Source organism: Hemiscyllium ocellatum, chromosome 5 (genome assembly GCF_020745735.1).
Source record: "Hemiscyllium ocellatum isolate sHemOce1 chromosome 5, sHemOce1.pat.X.cur, whole genome shotgun sequence".
Taxonomy (NCBI): domain Eukaryota; kingdom Metazoa; phylum Chordata; class Chondrichthyes; order Orectolobiformes; family Hemiscylliidae; genus Hemiscyllium; species Hemiscyllium ocellatum.
In genome coordinates, this window is record NC_083405.1 from 75776726 (window position 1) to 75800988 (window position 24263).

Genomic DNA, 24263 nt, shown 5'->3' on the forward strand with positions numbered 1-24263 from the left:
GAACCAAGTTTCAACTTTGAAAGTCTGCACAGATGTGATATTTCATAAAGATGTTCGTATATCAAAGATTAATGTTTTAATTTCATCAGCTGTATTGATTCATTGAACTTTTCTTTAAAAAAAAAGCACATTTTATTGTTACACTTTGTGACATACTTTATTTGACAAAGGAATCCTAGAGGTATGTGAACAGTTTTCATCCGGCTTTACCAAAGGATACCTACTGAAGCTTAAAATGTTGGAAATAGAACAATACAAATCTGATTAGCCAGGGCCACGAAACAATAGCTAAGTTAATTGTGCCAACATGAGCTGATCAAATCACCTTCTGGAAAATGCAATTATATTTTGCTCTATTCCCCTTAACTAGAGTAAGTCACATGACCAGCAAAACGATTTTGAGAGATCATTAGACACATCATTAGGTATGCAGAGAGAATTATTGATGAACTGTGGACAAACAGTTGAAGAGCTGCAGCATTCCTCTCCCTCTAATATTAGAAAATTTCTGAGCCCTTTTGCTTATTGAATCCAACCAGAGATCATTTAAAGCACTTGGCTTCTGAATTATGCTTACAATTACAAATCTATTAGAATCATCAGTCAGGCTCACAATATGACTTAGTTGCATACACTAGAAGCTACATTTATTAATAAACAAGGAGCATTTTTTTTATAGACAAAGAAAATGTAGATGCATTGTGCCTGTTTTAACGCAATAAATTAGGTGACAGCCATTTGCTGATTCATTTCTCAGGACAATGCCCTGAGAAATCAGATTTAACCTGCCTGGTTTGAATTCTAAACAAAGCCTGGCAGTTAACTGCCACTCATCACAAATTAATATTTTTTTCTATGGAAACACCTCTACCAGAGTTCATTTGCCACCATTCAGCACTCTCCTCTCATGTAGTATAAAAGTGTTGGTTTTCACTCTGCTTTGATATTCTTCTGAATTGTCCTAATCAGTGCATGAAAACCTTCAAGAAATGTATTTTAAACACAATACAGAGGAACCTCAATTATCTGGCATTAGATTATCCGAATATTAGATTATCCAGCAAGATCACAAGGTCCCGATGCTCGGCTAAACTATGTTAGCTGGCATTTGATTAAACGAACGATATACTGCCTGCCTGTGTCCTTCGGATAATCGAGGTTCCTCTGTATTCAAGTTCTGTATGACCAAACGACATTTGAAATCCAATAATATGCATTACATTTCAAAAGGATCAAAATTATTGAAAACAAAACCAACATACTGTAGATGATGGAAATCTGAAAAAAAATACTCTTGGAGAAACTGACTAGGTCTGCAGCATCTGCAGAGAGAGAAACAGTTAACGAGAAAACAAAAAAAAGCAGATGCTGGAAGTCAGAAGCGAAAACAAAAAACTGGTGAATAACCTCAGCAGGTGTGGCAACATCTTTGGAGAAAAAGCAGAGTTAACATTTTGAGTCCAATATAACTTCATGAAATAATTCCACAGAGGAGAGTATCCCATCACCAAATAACATTTTATTTACAGATGGAGTCCTTGAAACTGATCCAGCTTCCTCAGAGCTAGCTCACAGTGTGAACAGAACCTCGGACACTCCTGTTCTTATCTGTCAGCCGGGGCTTCCTGATTGGAGCAGATTAACAGCCCCAGTCAGGTCACTCATTCTATGAGGTTGACCTGGCTGACTTTGTTACAATCACTACACTTCAGAACTTGAAGACTCTGAAGAAGAGCTATTAGACTCAAAACATTAACTCTATTTCTCCCTCTAAACAAGCTGCCAAATCTACTTTTTTTAAAAAAAAGTGCTGGAGAAGCTGTTATTAAAGAATTCAACACCTTCTGTAGTATGCCAAGTGAATTATCAAATGGAATTTTTGTTTGAACCTCAAATGTAAGTGAGAGATATAAAACATTCTTTAAACAGTAATTATCTCATCCTTCTTGGAAATGCTGGTATGGTCACTTGTCCTGAAGAAAGATGAGGCACATCCTGTTCCTATATTAATATTTTCTAAAGGCCATATAAATAGCAGCTTGCTGCCAAATTATCTATGACCTCAGGATATGGTGATATTTAAAAAAAATGATTCTACTGATGGCTTGGACATAAATGATTTTGTACATTTTTATTCAACACATTCAGCAAGTTCATTTGTCTGGTTGTAATTCCTGAAGAGGACATGTTTCTTTGTCTGCGGATGCTGCCAGACCTGTTGAGTTTCTTCAGCACTTGCTGGTTTTACTTCAGACCTTTAGTTTCCACAGCACTTTACATTTATCTCAGCTGATTTCAGAATAAAGACAACAAACATTTACTTTCTACCAATCTAACGGTTGGCAGGCTAACTGCAGCTGAACAACTGGCTACCCTTCATAGAGGAAATGGTTTGGATACAGTCAAGATATATTTCCTCAAACAAGAAAAGGTAGGACAAACAAATCCAAGGATCTCTGCATAACGAAGGAAATAGAAATTAAGTTATACAATAAAGAGTGTCCTTATAGCAGATGTTAACATACAATTGAAACCCAAGCTGAGTTCAGATGGTTTAGAAACAACATGAGAAAGCAAATGTGAGAAGCAAAGTGGGATCATTAAAAAAAATTAGCAGCTGACATAACGGAAAAGTCCAAAGGTCTTTTATAAGGACATCAATAGTAAAATGATAGGAAAAGGAAGAGTTATATTAATTAGATGGGATTTTCACATGGAGGCAAGAGGCACAGCTCAAGTTTTATATTAATACTTTTGCATCCGTCTTTGTCTACAACTTTTCTTAAAGTTGATAGGCATCAGGACCAGATGAGATACGTCCAAGGATATGGAAATAAATGAGTGGAAATCACAAAGGCATTGGCAATAATCTTTCAGTCTTCCCTTGAGTCGGGGGGGGGGGGCGGGTGTTGAAGGACTGCAGTATTACAACCATTGTATTGCTAAAAAAAAGTTGTACATTTTTGTCCAACAGTCAGTTTAGCTTCGATGATGAGGAAACTTCTAGAAGCAATCATTTAGAATAAAATTAATAGTCTCATTAAAAAAAATAAATAAATTTGGAAGAATCAGCACAGATTTGTTAAATGAGAATTGTGTCTAACTAATTTTCAGGAGATTTTCTACAGAGGTAACAGAAGGTTGATGAGGGAAAGACTGTTGATGTGAATACACATGGACTTCCAAAAGGTATCAGCCCTAAGGAAATATTTAGGCCATGAAATAAAGGGACAGTAGCAACATAAATACAAAATTGGCTGAGGGAAACAAAGTGGGGTGGAATAGCTAATAGGTATTTATTGGCCTGATAAAAAGGTTCATAGTGGACATCCCCAGGCCATTGGTTGTAGGATTCTTGCTTTTCCCAATATATGTTAATGATCTAAATTATAGTGTACAGGTGACAATTCAAAGTTTGTGGACAACATAAAACAAAACTGAAGAGGGCAGTGTAGAATTTCTAAAGGGCAGTGACATGTTGGCAGAGTGGATGGATAGATAGGTAAATGATGGTATGTATTTGGCATGCAGGAGAATTGAGATTTTGATGCATACCTACAGCAGTCATTAAAAGTGGAAGGACAGGTAAAGACAGTTATTAGTAAACATTACAGTCTTATAGACTTCTTGAATCGGGGTACAAGAGCAGAGAAGTTGTGATAAACTTACAGAAAACTCTGGTAAGATATCAACTGAAATATTGTAGAGTTCTGGGCATCACTCTGTAGGAAGGATGTGAAGGATGACATTGGAGAAGAGGTCAGCAAGAATTATTCTCGGGATAAGATGCTTTTGTTATAAGGAACGACTGAGGAGGCTGCGACTGTTTTCATTGGAGAGGAGAAGGTTAAGCGGAGATGAAATAGAAATTTTCAATATCGCGAGGGGTCTGGACAGAGTGGATAGGGAGACAGAGTGGATAGGGAAAAACTAGTCCCCACTTCTAAATGGATTGAGAACCAGACAGCACATTCTTAATCTGTTTTGCAAACAAACAAAACAAATATGAAGTGAGGAAAATAAAACATTTCTGTACAGCAGGTAGTTAAGGTATAGAATGTACTGCCTGGAAGCATGGTAGCACACAGCCAATTAAGACACTCAAGAGGGCATTGGATGATTATTTAAAGAGTAGCTATGTACAGAATTAGAAGAATAAGCAGGAAATAGACTCCAAGTTAAAATGCACAGATAGGCTGAGTGGCCCCCTCTTGAATTGTTAAAATTCTGTGAAGAATACTAATTGTAAAATTAAGATGTAGTACTGTCAACTTAGTTGCATAAGTAACTAGATTAAAATTTCCCAAACATGTCGCACCTCGGATTTTTTTTGGGCTTATCGCGGCCTATCAAACTGGGCTACAGCATACGGCTGGCATCATCAGAATCATTAAGGGTAAGTTTAACCGCGAGTTATGCTGCAGAAAAAGAAATTCCTAGATTGGCATATCCACCATCTGGCTACTGTCTCAATTACCACAACATCTACTTTTCCGGCTATTAAATAATCAGGTTGGAGAATACAGTCCATATCATTTAATCATCGACTCCATTTTCTGCATGTACCTTTGTTAATAAAACAAACTTTACACACATTCACAGAGCGACATTTCTCTTGACGTCTTTGAGCTGCCACATTGTTTAATGTTTACTCATCACCGCTTGTAAGGAACTCTTAAAGATTGACTTCCACAGGTTGCAACAACTCACATGATTCATATATGATGTGGGAGAATATTAATACTCGAACAGTTGGGTGGTGCTAATGACTCACCATCCAACAGGAAATCTACTTTGAATTCGTTCACATTTCTGGGTGGTACGTTTTCACACGATGCAGGGCTATGGCAATTATTCCAGAAGGAAAAATGTAGTGGATATCTTTAAATGGAAATATTAATTTGGATTAACTCTTCGGACCTGAATTAATAAATTCAATTTGGCACACAAGATGTCTGAATAATAAAGTCATAGAATTGTACAACACGGAAACAGATCCTTCGGTGCAACTCGTCCATGTTGACCAGATATCCTAATTTGATCTAATTCCATTTGCTAACATTTGGCTCATTTCCCTCTCAAGTCTTCCTATTCAAATACCCATCCAGATGTTTTTTAAATGTTGTAATTATACCAGCCTCTACCACTTCCTCTGGCAGCTCATTCCATACATGGACCACCCTCTGCGTGAAAAGGTTGCCCCTTAGGTCCCTTTTGTAGCTTACCTGTCTCACCTTAAACCTATACTGACCTGTTATGGACTCCTCTAATCCAGGGAAAAGACCTTGAATATTCACCATATTCATACCTCTCATGATTTTATTAAGTCACCCCTCAGCCTCCGACGTTCCAAGGAAAACAGCCCCAGTCCATTCAGCCTCTCCCTAGAGCTTAAACATTCCAACCCTGGCAACATCTTTGCAAATCTTTTCTGAACCCTTTCAAGTTTCACAACATCAGTCCTATAGCAAGGAGACCAGAAATGAATGCAGTATTCTAACCAATGTCCTGTATATAATAATGGTAATTATGTTTTGCCGATGTCAGAGTGAGAGAAGCAGCAGCAGTGGATAAATCATCATATCGCTTGTGGATAAGACATTTTCACTTATTGTGGAAATACTGGATATGGTACAGTCACTGTAGGGAGTGACAGAAAACAAAAGGATAATTAGGTAGGATGCCAGAGAGAACTCCTGTTACAGTATCTTTTATGAGCACCCAGGAACTGACAAGTTTTAATATAGCATCTCATCTAATTCCACAGTACAGCACTTAAGTAGCTGCCTCATCTTTGTACTCACGCATCTTGAATGACGTTTGAACCCACGACTAGATGACTTAGAGGTGACAGTGCTACCATTGAGCCATGCCTTACATTAAAAGGTCTTGTACAAGTGTAATTTTTCTTCTTTAGTTGGGTGAGGCATCTCAATAGATTAGATGCATTCTTGGTGGAGGTGCAGTTAATTAGGTTATCTCCTGTGAACTGTCTTATTACTGTCCGAAAGTTAGGCATTTAATTTTTTAAAAAGAGGAATGAGGAGAGTTAATGACCATAGGAAGAACTGTCCAAGTTACCCTGTCGGGAGAAATTAAGGGATCAGGATGTGGATGATGGGGTAGATTGTTCACGGCAAGCTCAAGGTTATTGCCATATGAGGTCTGTTGTTGCAGTTCTCCAGCCTTGATGGGTGTGGTTACTTTGAGAGGTGATTATGTACTCTGGATTATGTTGGTTTAAAGAAAAATGTCAAGAGTTCTTGGCTTTAGTTATCCAAAAACACTGGCTCATTGTTAATGAATTGTTTCTCCTGAATGTTTAGTTCTCTGTAGTCTCTCACACACTTTCATTTCACGCAAATCTAACCTAACAGAGTTCTATTTTTTAAAAATAACATTTCCCATCAGCTTGCGACAAAGAAATTTGTATTGCATTCCAATGATTCAGCACTAGCTGCTATTGAAATCTCTCCTCAAACAGCAACCAGCTAATTGTAAACAATGAAGTTCAAAAATTAAAAAGTAAAAAAAGGGGTATTTCCCCACAACAAAAATCCAGCCTGCTTTCGACTAAGTGTATATGCAACAAAACTGATTTAGCAATCAACTAGACATGTCTAACAGACCACAACGAGTACTACTGCACCTTCATCTCCTCTGTTAAAACTGTTCACTACTCCAGGATTAATGAAAGAAATCTCCTGAAAATTTGCCAATCCACCCTCAACTCCAACAACTCTGTCCTGATTTGTTCCTCTTCCTCAGCTACACAGGTCATAGAACTGTTACAGCACACAAAGAAACCATTTAGTCTTTTGTGTCTGTACCACTTTTCCATCAGAATAACTTACCTAATGCCACTCACACCCCACTCCCCACAGCCCTGGAGATTCTCTTTTCAGATAAAAAAGCAATACCTCAATTTAATTTGGCTCTAGCACAATCTCAGACAGTGCAATTCAGATCTTTGCTGTGTGAACCAGTTTTCATCATGTCACCACATTTCTTGTACCAGTTACCTTAAATCTACACCCTCTTACTCTCAGTCCTTCCACAATAGGAAGACTTTTTAATCCTCCATCTGTCATGATTTTGAATCCCATCTCCAAAGCAAACAAGGACGGGAAATAAATACCCATAAACATTTGCAAGCAGTCCCCGGATTGTGAACGAATTCTGTTCTCGAGTCTGCTCACAAGTCAATTTGTAAGCAAGATGAAAGACAATGCAAAATGTTATAAAGTAGCCGTTTGTAACTACAGGAAATGTTTCGGTGTCAGATCTTTAAAATTACATCCTTGTATGAAATCACATTTGTTAATACAAGCGACTGCAAGTCAGACATTCATAAATTGGAGACCATTGTATTCCATTTCCCTACCAATTTTCTGAAATATTCTTATCAAATATTGCCTTCCTCTTTATGTTGTTATTCCTGATTAGCCTTTAACCTTCCAAATTTTATCTTGTATTGTGAACCAAATTAATCCACAAAAGGAATTCGGACTGATTGGCCTAAGACTTACTTTCTTCCTCTCTTTTCTCCCTATTCTTGAACACGTACCCTCAAAATATTTGGCATTCTGCCAATTTATCAAAACTGTTTGTAAATAATGTTTAATGATATGACCATCTTCTCACTGATTGTGCAATCATATTCAAGTCTTAGGATTTCAAGGAAACTCATAACCACTCATTCATACAATTGGCCATTGATTTTGACTGTGAAGACGCTGCACCCTACTGAGTTACCAGATAACATCCAACTTCCCGATACATAACAACTTTAAAATTCAGAGGCAATTATATAAACTTAAAGCAACAACATGGCGCACTTACTTTTAAATCAAGGTGGACGATGTTGTTTCGGTGCAAGAAAGCCACACCCTCTAATATCTGCCTCATGAGCCGTTTGACATCTTTTTCTTTAAAGGCCTCTTCCCTCTCGGCTACACATTGGTTAAAAATTTCACCTCCAGCAGCGCTGTGGAAGAGAGTAAAGAAGTTATTGTAACTCAATTTAAGTGCGTTGGTAATAAGGATTTTAAAAAAAAACCCACAAATATGCCCCAAACACTTTCTTTGCTCAGCTACTAAAGATGTACTCCAGAAGAAGCCCCAGCATGACCGTCACACATCTTTTTGCACAACTCCCTGTTTTCTTTACATTTGGAAAATAAATAGTAACACAATGGTTGAGCATGCCTTGGACACTACACCAGGACACTTGTTATATTCTACCTAAGACAATATATTATAATCATTCATGGTGCTCGTCGATAACCTGCTCACACACAAGGGTAGGACGAGTGTGAAAATCTACCCCACTGTTACATTCCCTTAAGGAATATTAAGCCAAATTTAGGAACAAAATAATTTGCAATTTTTTTTTCAATGTTCCAAGTTAGTTAAGAATCTATCATTTGCAAGCAATACAATGTTACAGGCTGTACTGAAAATAGATCATTGCATCATTTGCTTGTGATATCTTTGCAAATTGTAACACTTCTTCCACAAAGCAAAATGGTTTTCAAATCTGTTTTTCACTATGTCAATACCCTAATTAACTTCACCAGGCATAATACAGAGATATCATGCAGTGCTATGCTATTAACGAGATTCAGCTAACTCTTAACATCATTGTACATTCTGATCTGAATACCAATTACAAAAATATTCTTCAAGAACAAAATATTTCATGTGGAAAACAAAATCTATGTAGTTAGTTGAACTTTTCATTATAAACAATGAGAAGAATAAAAGATTAGTTTTGGAGCTGAACAGTAAATGAAAATTGATTCCACCTTCACTACTTTGTATACTAGGATATTGTTACATTAATAATAAGGATTGGCACTCATAAAAATATTCCCCTCCTTATATTTGTGATTTTGTTCAAAGCAATATTGGGGAGATGGGAAAATGGAAAGAAGTTTTATTATTCAGGTTTAAATATATGGTGTGGCTAACAGTAAATTGTCATTTATAGTGTAAGTAACAGAATCATAAATTTAAATAAAAGTAGACTAACATCCTACCTACATCCTTACAATACCCGCACACAGTAGTTTTGTCTGTCTGTTCAGTTATCTTTCCTGATGTTAAATTATATGTCTATTAACTTAATCAAGGAAAATGCAAACTAGTGTTTAATTAAAGTCAAAATTGCCTTCAAGTGTTATTCACAAATAAACTACAAGCAAAATGCAATTTATTCCCAATGCTACATGGAAATCACAACAAGAGAACTGGAGGCTTAGCCCAGCCAGTCACTATTGGCCCTGTTCTGAAGAAAGGTCTCTGGACTCAAAATGTTAACTCTGCCTTCTCTCCACTGATGCTGCCAGACATGCTGAGTTTTTTCCAGCAACTGTGTTTTTGTTTCAGTCTCTGTTGGGATTTAGCTACCATATGAGCAGAAGTCTTATTCCATGTTCTTGCTCCTTTTCTGATCTCTTTATGCATTTCTCCTTCAGCTACCGATTACTGTTAAATGTAGCAATGCTCTCCACTGTGGTATAATGTAGCAGAGTGAGCCTATGGGATTGTGACTTAATGATAGTGTAACATCACATGGAGATTTCATGAAAGAGACACTCTGAACATGCGTGGTCAATGTCTGTAGTGTTAGTATAGAAACAGAAGGCCATCATACTGCAGAATCAGGTAAGAGACAAGACCACCCATCAGACCAACCAGAAGATGAAATATGGTGGCAATAAGGTGACAGCGCATAGAACTGAAATCTTACAGAGAAGAATCTAAAAGATTCCACAACTGAAAAAGCCAAACCATAACAGTGCAAAACTACAGCAATATCTTCAATCTACAGTTGAAATTAAGGTAGAAAAAGCCACGTCTATGACTTAGCAGCAAACAGACATTGTGACCTAGGAGTATAGCAAAAGCCAAGTCAATGGCAGAGCTTCAAGCAGGCAAGAGGATGGAAGCACCACTGCTACTATCCAACTCACTTCTGAGAGAAAAAGGCTTGCATTTGGTGTTATTGTAAAATGACTTGAGACTTGCTTCCACAGATATCAACCAAGCTCAGGATTGGAGAAAAACGAGTAACATGCCCTGGTCTGTGCATTCACCCCATGCCCCCATTGGAGATGATTTGTTGACAAAACAAGATGTGGGTAGAACGTTACCTTTTCACAACAAAGTCCTCAACACATTTTCCAAGAAAACTTAACAATCAAATGGGCTAGCTTCAATAAATGGGAAGTAATGACCAGGGGAGTGTAGCTCTTTGATTACTTTTGGATGAGGCATTGGTGGATATTTTGCAATCCAAAAGTTCATTTAACATTCATGAAGGCATTACCATCCTTACACCTGAAGTTTGTATGGTTAAACAAGGCACCTCACCACCATCATTCTTAGGGCAATTGGGGATGGATAATAATTGCTGACCCAGCCAGGAATGCCCACATCACTTAATGGACAAAATAAAAAGAGCGAGAAAACAAAATAAACACGGCGCCATTCGGTGGTGTTCTGAACCACTGACCATTTTATAATCTTAAGATAAAAGATGTACCATGCTTCTTACATTGTCAATAGAAGTAGCTCCAAGTGAAGGATCCAAAATGCAAAAGCTGGCAACACAGGAACGTGCAAATGGCCAGTCAGCCCCTTGAACCCGTTCCACCATTCAATGAGATCACATCTGATCTGTGGCCTAATTCCATATACCTGCCTTCGGCCTATATCCCTGTGGAAGTTGGTTAAAGAACTGTGGTCTCCCTTCCAGTAATGCTCCCAAGTAAAGATCATCTGTACTATATTGGGAGTGTTTTTACTATGGAGAAAGCGAGGACTGTAGATGCTGGAGATCAGAATCGCAAGTGTGATCCTGGAAAAGCAGGTTAGACAGCATCCGAGGAGCAGGAGATGAAGGGCTTATGCCTGAAACATCGATTCTCTTGCTCCCCGGATGCTGCCTCCCCTGCTGTGCTTTTCCAGTACCACACTAGAGTGTTTTTACTATGGGCAAGATCCATCAGAAATTGCAACATTCAATTAGTGAGTTCTGCCTTTCAATAAACATTTGCTCCACGTTTACTTGAATCAGAATATGGGCATTTTAGACAGGAGAAGATAGAGTTGTTGAGGATGCATAATCATTTTCTGTACATTGCTGAAAACAGATAGTTTGTCAAAACTTTCTGTCTTACACACATCAGGACAATTTGCAAGAATGTTAATTCAAGGGAAAAGCAACTTTTTAGACTGCATGAGAGGAGAGTGTCAATTAACAAAATGAATTGGTAATGCACAAATGAATGACGATTGACAGGACAGTCAACAACTAAAGCAACTCACCATAAACCAGAAGAACAATATTCAGAATTCATTTCTAAGCATATCAAGACCTACAAATACTGTTTACATCTCTGCTGATGTGGTATTGGAATTATGTCATCTCAGCTCAATAGTTAGTCAGTCAGTCAGGCAGTCACATAACTGTTAAATGGCTTGCATGAGATTCTGCTTCTTTAGAAATAATTGTATTGAGTCCTGTGAGTAATTTGAGAATTGCAGATGGTGCACATTGTAAATTTTTGAAACCATGTCGAAAATAACCCAAAAAGTATAAATCAAAAAGAACTACGGACGATGTAAATCTGAAACAAAACAAAAGTTACTGGAAAAGCTCAGCAGGTCTGGCAGGATCTGCGAAGAGAAATCAGAGTTAATGTTTCAGGTCCAGATCTGATCACCACACCAGAAATGTTAACTTTGATTTCTCTTCACAGATGTTGTTGGACTTGCTGAGCTTTTTCAGCAACTTATGTTTTTATATCACAAACATGTCCTTTTTGTAAAATTGTAGTCCTTTAATGTAGTAGATTCCATATTTTTAATGCATCGTTGATTTTGAAATTTACTGAAATGTTATTTTCTCAAAAATATTGCAATGACCATCATTCCATAGACATCTTTTTGGATGAAATATTCACTTGAAAAAGCAGATTTCAGATTAATGTTAAATGGCATTCTTCAAAGGGTGGTAAGATTTTCCAGATCCCCAGCCAATATTTATTATGGAATCTCAGAATTTTACCATATAGAAAGGCAATTCGACTCGTCATGTCTGTACCATTCTCCCAGAAGAGCTATGTAGCTAGCCCCATTCTCCAGTCCCATATCTGTACCCTCCAAATGCATCACTTTTATATTACAAGTATATCCAACTCTCTTCTGAAAGAGATGGATTTTGCCTATGCCACTCTCCCAGGCAGCACATTCCTAATCCTAACAACTCTGAATAAGGAAGTTTCTCCTCTTCTAACTCCAAGTTCTCTTGCTGACAATCTATAAACTGTGAACCCTAGTTACTGGAGTACCAATGCGTAGAAACAGAATATCCTTTACCCAATAACATTGTTTATAATTATGAACGCTTCAAGATGGTTATATCTGACCTTCTCTGCTTCAAGGAGAATAAGATCAATTTCTCTATTCTTTCCTGAGATCTAAAATCCTTTATTCCTGGTATCATTCTGGTAAATATTCATTGTGTTCTCTCCAGGGCTTCAACATCCTTCTTTAAATAAGATGTCCAGAATTGAATGAAATACTCCAAATGTAGTCAGACCAATGATTTGCAGGAGTCATAGCATTACTTCCTTGCACAAAGATCGTACAAGTCTTCTTAACAGCTGTTTCAACTTGTCTGGACACCTTCAGAAAATTATGTACTAATTATCACTCTATTATTCCTAACTAACACCATGAAACAGATAAACAGATGAAACAGATAAACTAGCCAATTATATCAGTACTAATTATGGGTACATGCGTTTAGCTATTGCCACTGACTAGATTTCAAAAATAATGAATGGATTGTTAAATGCTTGGCTCATCCTGAGGATGTTATAATGCAAGATGTTTACTTTATATATATATTAAAGTATCACATGTTTTTGAATTTGGATATTTGAACTTGAATCAGTAGCATATGGGATTTTGTGTGCCTGAAGAGGATTACTGATTAACCTTTAAGTACTTCTGAGCCATCGTAATTTCTATTAAAATATACAGTACACAAAAAAAAAGACTTCCTGGAGATTGAGAATTTACGAGCAAACAAGGATGTGCGTTAGGCTTCAATTTAGGAGGGATTGATTTTTTTCTTTTGATTCGGAGAAACACGCATAAATTGGAGATTTTATTTTTAATTTTAGTTTGGGCAGTTCTGCAGGGTTTTTAGCTGAAGCTGGATATGTAAAGCAGTTGCTTTGGAGAAAGGAAATTGTGAAAAAATGAAAAAGTTACTTCACTGTAAGGGGTTTAGTAACAGTTCCAGATCATAATATCAAAGATGTGATGTAATTGTAAGACTAAACCTATCCTTTAACCTGAAATGAAATAAACCAAAAACAAACAGTATAGATCATATATGACTGAATTTCCACAACCTGCTATCTATTGTATTATAGGGTAACAAAGACAGAAAACGATAACTCAGTGGTTAGCACTGCTGCCTCACAGTGCCAGGGATCCGGGTTCAATTTTCATTGCGGGCAACTATCTCTGTGGAGTTTACATGTTTTCCCAGTGCCTGCATGAATTTCCTCCGGGTGCTCTGGTTTCCTCCCACAATCCAAAGATGTGTAGGTTAGGTGGATTGGCCATGAGAAGTGCAGGGTTATAGGGATAAGATGGAGGATAGTGGCAAGTCTGGATGAGAAGTTCTTCGGAGTGTCGGTGTGGACTTGTTGAGCTGAACGGCCTACTTCCACACTGCAGGGATTCTATGGAATTGAAATCCAACTGGTTTGTCATGCCATCTAAACTTCTCTATACTTTGTATCACAGACTTTTTGAATACTGCAATGCATTACTTTAGATCCCAGTTTAGGTTTAAGAACAGGTATTCTGTTAAAATCTGTGCTTTTTGATGACTAAGATTCCACCTGTTCCACTAGAAGTGCACATTCACATCCAAAATGAGTTGCCTTTCAGACTCTTCTTCCTTTGTTATATATAAGCCTACTATTTCTTGAATTTAAAAAAAATCTCAACACTTTTTTTTCATAATCCTCTGTGGTACGTAGATAAACCAGTTTCTCTTGACATTGAGCCAAGTATCAAGCAAGCTGTATCACAGTACATCAGCTATAACGGAATACACAATAAACATCTAGGCTATCTTGTAAATTAGGGTACAAACAGAGCACGCAACAGGACTCAATTAACGGCAAGACACTGTCAGCTCTCTCTCTCTCTCACTTTCTGTTTGTACTTTTCCTCATGTCTTCACTATGTCCTTTAGTAATACTTGCAACATATTCACTATACAATGAATATGGAATATGGTCCATAGCAAACTGTCACCTCACAATAGACTACAATGTGATGTTTAAAAAAATTTGGAATGAATAGTTTCCTTCAGAGCATGAAATGTCAGTATTTTATCCAAACTCCTAGAAGGTATAGCACAAACCTTGCAATTGATGAGCAGTAAGTGCTAGCATATGGAATTACGCCCACACTCCATAAACAAAAAACAATGCTCACACTCAAAATATACCAGATACCTAACCACATGATAATCACAGCTGGGTACAATTTAGCACTGCTCAGATATACTTTTGACTTACTTGTGATGTCTCCACTTTTGATTAGTCTAGCAAAATGCACCACCAAGGCTCACATATGAGCAATGGTTAGCGATGCAGAGTTTGAAAGGGTTCTCATAGAAAACAAGAATTGTATTCATCAATGATTCAATGTGTGGAGCTTTGTTGCAAAGTATGTTAGGGTGCAGAAGAAACCTATTTCCTATACTATAATTCCAAGAGAAAAAATACCTTCAACATTCTTCCAGACATCACAACATTTAAAGAAAGAATGAGAAAGGTCATTTTGACCTATTGAGATTACAAAGTATTTTGAATTGAGATATGCAGACAATAGTTCAAACTGCTATCATTTCTAGTATTACCTTCATTGGTTTATTTGGGATTTCCCTCCCCTTACAGTGAGATCATTTTTCTAACAGTGTTTGCATCCATACCTTTGATGTCACAGACTACACCTCGGATGTGTGGCATGTTCATACTGAACCTTGTCTGTTCTGTGTATAGAGGCTGATTCATGAGGAGAAAGCCCTTCTACAGTGAGCACACGTGAACAGTATTGCCATGGAGCTTCATTAGTACTTTTTACATTCCATCAAGCTCTTTTTGCTACCATCTGGTCATCTCTTTCATCCTCTACCTTTTCTATGCCCTTTCTGATCGCTTCACTCAGGCTCTCTCATTGACAGCAAGGACTGACCATGCATTGTCTCGGATTACAGTCAACTGGAATTTTGGTAAAGGCAGGTTCAACTGAGGCATACAAGAGGGCATGCAATGTTTATTTGAATAGAAACAATGTGCAAGGGTATGGAGAAAAACAGGAGAATGGTATTGAGTCATAATGTTTATTTAGAGTGCTGATGTTGATACTGTGGGCTAAATGGCCTCCTTCTGTACTGTAATACTTCTGGTGATTCTGTGAACTTGACATCTCACTGGTAGAAATGCTGGTCTCAAATGTTGGTGACCTGTTGGCAACACATTAATAGCAAGTCTTTGAAGACATATCTGTCATCCATTCAGATCACATGACTGAGGTAACAGAGTAACTACTATGTCAAGAGGCCAACCATGCTAGGAATCCCTGCACACTGGTGTACTTCAATGCTTGGCACTCTGTCTTCCCAGGAAATACACAATATTCATTCCATCTGGAGTTGTAAATATAGAGCCACTTTTCTTGGTTTATGTAAGTTGTACATACTTCACTGTTGTGAAGGAAGGTGCTGAGAACATTAGCCTGGTATGCTCTGACTTTGTATTTTCAGTTGAATTACTGTTGGCTCACACTTACCTTCACTTTAATATGTCAGCTGTGGCATTAAAAATCCTGGTGCTATTTTGGTTGCTGGTAATCATTGATCCACAGTATATGACATTTTCTTTTATTTATTCAGTCATGAGGATGTCACTTGCTAGACCAGCATTTATTGCCTATCCATAATCGCCCAGAGGGCAGTTAAGGGTCAATCATTTCTATGGGTCTGGAGTCAAATGCAGGTCAGACCAGGTACAGATGGCAGTTTCCTTCCGTAAAGGACATTAGATGAGCTCCAGACTGAGGGGTCAATGTGATGGATTGTGTAGTCTCTACATTCAGGCTCACAACACTGGCCATCTTTACTCTGCAGAGGGTGGAGAGAACTGAACTACAAGCTGCTGCAAATACATTTAAGTATGAGGGAATCAATGTGGTGCTGTCAATAAACAGCAATTCATGGACACTGACTTCAGCTTGCAACAAGGATCTGATGTTACTCCATTCTGATGGTTGGAACTGTACCTATGTCTGTAGAAAGAACAAATTATGCCCAGGATTTCAGAAGGGCACTGTACTTACTGCACCAGTTTATAATAGTCATCACATAACCTCACTCTAATTTGTCTCTCTGCCTTCATTTTTTTCGCAGTGCGATCCATTTGGTAATGAGCCCATATTATCTGCTCTATGTAAAGCAGTTTATTACATTATCTCCAAAGAACCTTTCTGTGAACTCACTTTTGCAGACTTTAATTCTAATCTCCCTAATCCCTCTCTTATCTCAAAGACAGAGATGTACAGCATAGAAACAGACTCTCAGTCCAACTCGTCCATGTTGACCAGATATCCTATATAGATCTGGTCCCATTTGACAGCATTTTCCCCACATTTTCTCTCAAACTTCCTATTCATGTACCTGTCCAGATGCCTTTAAATATTGCAATCGTACTAGCCTGTATCACTTCCTCTGGCAGCTCTATCCATATTTGCACCATCCGCTGCATGAAAAGGATGCCCCTTAGATCGCTTTTATATCTTTCCCCTGTCAACTTAAACCTATGCTCTCTAGATTTGGACTCCCCCACCTGAGGGAAAAAGACCTTGTCTGGCTATTTACCCTATCCATGCCCCTCATGATTTTATTATAAATGTCACTCCTCAGCCTCTGAAGCTCCAGGGAAAACTGCCCTAGCCTATTTAGCTTCTCCCTATAGCTTCAAACCCAGCCCCCAACCCTGTCAACAACCTTATAAATCTTTTCTGAACCCTTTCTAGTTTAACAACATCCTTCCTTGGAGAGGGAGATGAGAATTGCATGCAATACTTTAAAAATGGCTGAACCAGTGTTCTGTGCAATGTAACATGAACTCATCTCTTTTTATGCTTTGGATTAGAATGAATGTACTTTGCTAATCTGATACAGGAGCCTCAATCCCTCTCAGGCTGGCCCAGAATTTCCACAGCTTCCTACAGAACTAAAATACAGGTGGAGCTGGCCCCTCAACTACTTTGACAAATATAGAGCAGCATTTAAAGTTACTCAAGATTTGAAGGAATATGCGAGATAGTGTTGAATACCCAGTGAATGGGGGAGGAGGGGGAATGAAAGACAACAGAAAGAAAGAGGAAACAAAGTAATTGGCCTTTCACTCAGAGCCAGGAAAAGGGCGGGGGTACAAGGAGATTTTCAGACAGGAAATGCTGAAGCATAGGCTCACCTGCCACCGAGAGAAATTAACTGGAAGATCTCTTTGAAAACTATTGGAGGGTGTTTCTTGCCAAGCAGCAAATTCGATCGACAGGTTGGCTGTCAGGTAGGAAAAGGCTATGGATCAGATCACAACCAAGGTTGATATAGCAGTACAGAGGGATTAGATATCTTGTAGGTGTTGGAGGTTAATGAAATGCAAGAGTATGAAAATGTACAGGTAGGTTAGTAGGGATTGGGAGTATTCCTGCTCCTATTGGTCCACATGCAGTTAACTATCTGCCAGCCTCCTGCCAACCTCGGAATCTCACCCATCCTGTGCTCAATACAATGCAGTTAAACCGGAGGCACAGAAACTCCACAAAAGATTTCACAAATCAAACTGCCTCAAGTAAAGTGAAGTGATTGCTCCACCCACTGTAGTTAAAACCAGAAGTGAGCAGGTCAGGGCCAGGTTTAGAAAGTTTCACATTTTTACCTTTCCACCCACCCTTGGAGTTTAAAATTCATTCACGGTGTTGCAATTTTAATTGCAGTGCAACCCTAGAATGAAATTACAACACCCATATTTCGTAGTTTATATATGCTTTAACAATTTCAAACACAGAGCTAGTTTTGAATGTCAGTAGGTATATCTATTGCAGCAAGGTTAGGAAGTGCATAGATGATCCTTGAGTACATTTGCCATCAGAATGCTCAGGAGTAAATACACAGCACAGGGATAAGCATGGTTTATTATCATGGAACAGCAGTTTATATAGAGAATCAACATTTACCATATTCAAATCTATTTTGGAAAACCGATAATCTAACTGATCTTCTTCTATTGCAAAATCACCACCCCATCTGATTTTCTTCTACATGAAAGTCAATGGAAAATAAAATGGCTATTTGACCTGTAGTTGCTGACATATTCACTTACAATTACACCTTTAGCTTCTACACAATTAAAACTCAGAGAATGAAGCGACTGGCAGCTTCTAACAAACATGTTTCAAGTAGCCTGCATTTGCCATTTGAACTAGGAATAGTTGGAGAACTGCAGTGGACTCAGATTAGAACTCAAGAAATTGGAAGAGGAGTAGACCATGTAGCCCCTTTCAGGAAAAGGGAAATAGTCCTATTAAGTCAGCTTCTGGAAAAAAACAAATGTTCTGACTTGAGCTACACTGATAAGAATGTATTTATCGTCCGTCTTTAGCCGCACTGAATTGGTGAGCTTTCTCATTTAGCCACTCCTGCTAGTGGGGATAAGTAGGGAATTCCAGGATTGTGATACAGACAGAGGATGAGCAGCAATATTTGCTCATGGTGATGCTGGTATTCCTATAACATTGCTGCGCATCTTTTGTGAAATTTTACAGGATGCTCCTTTTCATGGTAGTTGGAGCAGGTGGAAGGAACTGCTTTCAAAATAAACTTGATGAGCTTCTGCAGTGCACTTTGTAGATGGTACATACCATAAGCAGAGATGTACTGTTTGCCTCTTGAATTTCTTACTGAACCTATGTGCTTAAGTGCAACAACTTATGAACAAGGAAACACAGGTCAATTTCAACACTTTCCAATCTCTCACCATTCAAGCAATGCACTGCACCTTTGTTCCTCCTATCACAGTGGATTGGTCAATCTTCAGTCCCATAAATTGCTCCAGTAAGTCCCATTACTTTGTTTTTGTGTTGTTGTGGCTGCATCTGCATTGAACAAGATGAATGGTAGGTTTTTCACCACCAACTGGAGTCCTGTAGATTGTGCAGAGGTTCTGAGGAGTTAATGTATGTGAAAGTATCAACTCTGACTTGATCTTGAAGCCAAATGTTATGATCCCTCCGTTTCAGTTTCTGGTCAATGATGGCTCACAACGTAGTATCAGATTCGGAAATGGTGGTGCAATTGAAAGTACAGGTAGAATGTCTGGGTTTTCTCTTGTAAACTCGCTCATTAGGTAGGGCTGATTTTACCTGTAATTTGATCGTCCAAGCCTGGGTGTTACCAAAGCAGTGTACAGGCTTCATCACTGGTGGGGGGTGTGAATGAAATTGAATCAATGCCAGTCCTAAGCCTTAGGCTTGTGCTGCTGGGAATGTCACTGGTGAAGCAGCTGAGCTGAGTAAATTTGGATCAGGCACATTCAAGAACCTGGAGGAGGGGGGACATGTAGCCTATTCTACTATTCGATCAGATATGGCTAGTCTGAATCTGAATCTTAAACCCATTTACCTATCTTATTTTCAAACATTTGACCTTATTGACAGAATTCCATAAAATATTCTTAACACTGTCTTGTGCCTACATTTATGAGTATCAAACATTTATGATTACATATTTCCAGCCACAGGACTATTTTCTCTTTGACTCCCATTGAGTTCAAAGATTTATTTTAAAGTGCTCCTTGATGCCATACATAGAACAGGATCAACCACAATCCTACTATATGGTGCAGCAGGTTTTAGGGTCAGATGGCCTCTGTTGTTGCTATTTCTTATGGCTTAATACTGTACTACCTTCTTGTCAAAAGCAGCCCCTGCTGTGATAGCATCTCAAATAGCACAAAATACCTGATCAACAAGTGACTCCCAAGAACAATGATTGTGTCTTGTTGATAATTTTCAATTGTCTTAAAAGCAAAATACCAAGAGTCACATTTAGTCACCGCCAGCAGTCAAGAGGAACTTAATAGAAGTCTTTGTAAAATCTTAAATCTGCATTAAAGAGGACAAGAAAATTGGGCAATATAGTAAAGAATTATGGCAGGTTACTAATTAAGCCTTTGTGCAGCACAAGTTGTGATCTCAATCCACGGATTTCATTTTTGAACGAAATGCAGGGAGAGGGAATGAAGGCAGAGGTATGCAAGGAGCATTCAAATTCTAAACTAAAGACAAAAGGAAAATCGCAGAGAGCACCATTCCCACACATTCATTTCATTTGAACTTCTGCCATAACTGCTTTCAAACAACTCGTGTTTGATCCTTTCTGATCAACTATATTTGTGTGGTCACATAACTGAAACAAATTATGTGAATGGACTGTTGACGTCATGCATGGTTGATCATTCACTGAAGATTAGGAGTCAGTGGTAAGTGAGAGCAAACAAAGCAATACAAAGCATGTGTGTTAGGTTAAAACCTGCACTCAGGCCAGACTAATCCAGAGTGTAATGGATCATAATATTAGAACAGAAAGCAATATGAGTGACATGTTTAAGTTGAATTACTATGTGGCAATGTAAGGTCACTTCCATGAACAGGACAAGAAACTCTGACAGCATAGTGATGAGTTGAAGTGAAAAAAAAAGAAAAAACTCATCCAAAAAAATTGTAATTTTTAAACACAAAAATGCCCCTTTACCTTTCTTGCAATTAGATTTGCGCTGGCTTTGATCAAACTTACAAATAAATTCCAAAATGTGAAACAAACCAAAAGTAAAGTTTGAGAGACCCAACTTTCAGTGAAAACCTTGGAAGTCATCTTGTACACAAGTAACGTTTGAGGGGTTTAAAATCCACTTTCCCCCATTATGTCACTACATTTTTTTTGGTGGTACATCAGCTGATCTGAGTTGTTAGGTCAGACACTGTACCAGGCAACCTGACCCCCAAAAATAACAAACAGAGCCTAAAAGTGTTTTCAATGTTGAGGGGTTTTGTTTGGAATAAAATAACTTTCATGCAGACAGACTGTCATTAATTGATGTACAGTAGACCACAAGATATAGGAACAGAAATAGGCCATTCACCCCACTGAGACTGCTTTCTCAGTCAATGAGATCATGGCTGGTCTGATAACCCTCAACTCCACTTTCTTGCCTTTTTCCTATAACTCTCACTACCCTTCCTGATTAACAATCAATTAGTGCCACCTTTAATATACATAATGACAGCCCTGTGCATAAAGAATTTCACAGGGTCATCACCCTCAGAGAAAGAATACTTCTTGTAGTGGTTCTGTTCGCCGAGCTGGAAGTTTTTGTTGCAAACGTTTCGTCCCCTGGCTAGGAGACATCATCAGTGCTGTGGAGCCTCCTGCGAAGCACTTCTTTGATGTTTCTTCCGGCATTTATAGTGGTCTGTCCTTGCCACTTCCGGGTGTCAGTTTCAGCTGTCCGCTGTAGTGATTGGTATATTGGGTCCAGGTCGATGTGTCTGTTGATGGAATTTGTGGATGAATGCCATGCCTCTAGGAATTCCCTGGCTGTTCTCTGTCTGGTTTGCCCTATGATAGTAGTGTTTTCCCAGTCGAATTCATGTTGCTTGTTGTCTGAGTGTGTGGCTACTAGGGATAGCTGGTCGTGTCGTTTCGTGGTTAGTTGGTGTTCATGTATGCGGATTGTTAGCTGTCTTCCTGTTTGTCCTATATAGTGTTTTGTGCAGTCCTTGCATGGTATTTTATAAACTACATTAGTTTTGCTCATGTTGGGTATTGGCTCCTTTGTTCTAGTAAGTTGTTGTCTGAGCGTGGCTGTTGGTTTGTGTGCCGTTATGAGTCCTAGGGGTCGCAGTAGTCTGGCTGTCAGTTCTGAAACGCTCCTGATGTATGGTAGTGTGGCTAGTCCTTTTGGTTGTGGCATGTCCTCGTTCCGTGGTCTATCTCTTAGGCATCTGTTGATAAAGTTGCGCGGGTATCCGTTTTTGGCGAGTACCTTGTATAGGTGTTCCTCTTCCTCTTTTTGCAGTTCTGGTGTACTGCAGTGTGTTGTAGCTCTTTTGAATAGTGTCCTGATGCAGCTTCGTTTGTGTGTGTTGGGGTGGTTACTTTCATAGTTTAGGACTTGGTCTGTGTGTGTTGTTTTCCTGTGTACCCTTGTGGTGAATTCTCCGTTCGGTGTTCTCTGTACTATCATGTCTAGGAATGGGAGTTGGCTGTCCTTTTCTACTTCTCTCATGAATCGGATGCCTGCGAGTGTGGCGTTGATGATCCAGTGTGTTTTTTCTATTTCCGTGTTTTTGATGACCACAGAACGAGGACATGCCACAACCAAAAGGACTAGCCACACTACCATACATCAGGAGCGTTTCAGAACTGACAGCCAGACTACTGCGACCCTTAGGACTCATAACGGCACACAAACCAACAGCCACGCTCAGACAACAACTTACTAGAACAAAGGAGCCAATACCCAACATAAGCAAAACTAATGTAGTTTATAAAATACCATGCAAGGACTGCACAAAACACTATATAGGACAAACAGGAAGACAGCTAACAATCCGCATACATGAACACCAACTAGCCACGAAATGACACGACCAGCTATCCCTAGTAGCCACACACTCAGACAACAAGCAACATGAATTCGACTGGGAAAACACTACTATCATAGGGCAAGCCAGACAAAGAACAGCCAGGGAATTCCTAGAGGCATGGCATTCATCCACAAATTCCATCAACAGACACATCGACCTGGACCCAATATACCAATCACTACAGTGGACAGCTGAAACTGACACCTGGAAGCGGCAAGGACAGACCACTATAAATGCCAGAAGAAACATCAAAGAAGCGCTTCGCAGGAGGCTCCACAGCACTGATGATGTCTCCTAGCCAGGGGACGAAACGTTTGCAACAAAAACTTCCAGCTCGGCGAACAGAACCACTACAACAAGCACCCGAGCTACAAATCTTCGCACAAACTTTGAAAGAATACTTCATTTGTCCGAAAGATGTGATCCCTTATTTTGGTCATAGACTCTCTCACAATGGGGAAATAACCTCTCCACATCTGCCCTCTCAAGTCTCTTAAGAATCTTGTATGTTTCAAAAGGGCCATCTCTCATTCTTCTAAATTTCAAAGAGTATGAACCCAATCTATTAATCTCCCCTCATAAGACAGTCCCTCCTTACCCAATATCACCCGAAGAAACTTCTCTGGACTGCCTCCAATGCCAGTAAATCTTTCTTTAGATAAGGGATCCAAACTGTTCACAATATTCTACCTGTGCTCGTTTTAGTATCTTATACAGTTTTAGCAAAACCTCTCCCCTTGTATACTCCATTCTCTCCGAAATAAAGGCCAACATTCCATTTATCTTCCCTCTTACCCTCTGAACTTGAATGCCAACTTTTTTTGTGATTCATGCACAAGAACACCCAAATCCCTATTCTGCAGTCATTCTCTAGTTCCTCTATTCTTCTGCCAAAGTACACATTTTCCCACATTATATTCCATCTGCCAGGTTTTTTTGCCCAACTACTTAACCTGTCCATATTCCTCTGCAAATTTTTTTTAATCCTCACAACTTGCCTTCCCACTTATTTTTATGTCATCCATAAATTTGGTGACAGTTTATTCACTTTCTTCATCCAAGTCATTAGTATGTTGTAAATAATTGTGACCAGAGCACTGATCCCTATGGCACGCCAATAATTACAGGTTACCATCCTGAAAAAGCGTCCTCCCCACCCAAACTTTCTGTTTTCTATTATTTAGCCAATGTTCTACCCACATAGACCTCCAACATTTTGAGCTCTTATTAACTAGCCTAATATGTGATGTTTTATCAAGCACCTTCTGATAATCCAAATATGTTACATCCACTGCTTTCCCTTTATCGATCCTGTTTGTTACCCCCTGAAAGAATTCTAGTAAACTGGTCAGACATGATTCCCTCTCCATAAAGCCATGCTGACTCAGTTTGATCACAATGCATTTCTAATTGCTCTGTTAATACATCCTCTATAATAGACTCTAACA

The 24263-nt window shown here is 38.8% G+C and overlaps 1 protein-coding gene across 1 annotated transcript in view; it reads right to left on the reverse strand.

Annotated features, from left to right (window-relative positions):
- Positions 1-24263, reverse strand: part of stk17a (serine/threonine kinase 17a) — a 112632-nt gene that overhangs the window by 38547 nt on the left and 49822 nt on the right. Inside the window, exon 3 of the mRNA XM_060825505.1 lies at positions 7843-7987. Within this exon, the coding sequence (XP_060681488.1) occupies positions 7843-7987 (145 nt within the window). The remainder of the gene's footprint in view (positions 1-7842; positions 7988-24263) is intronic.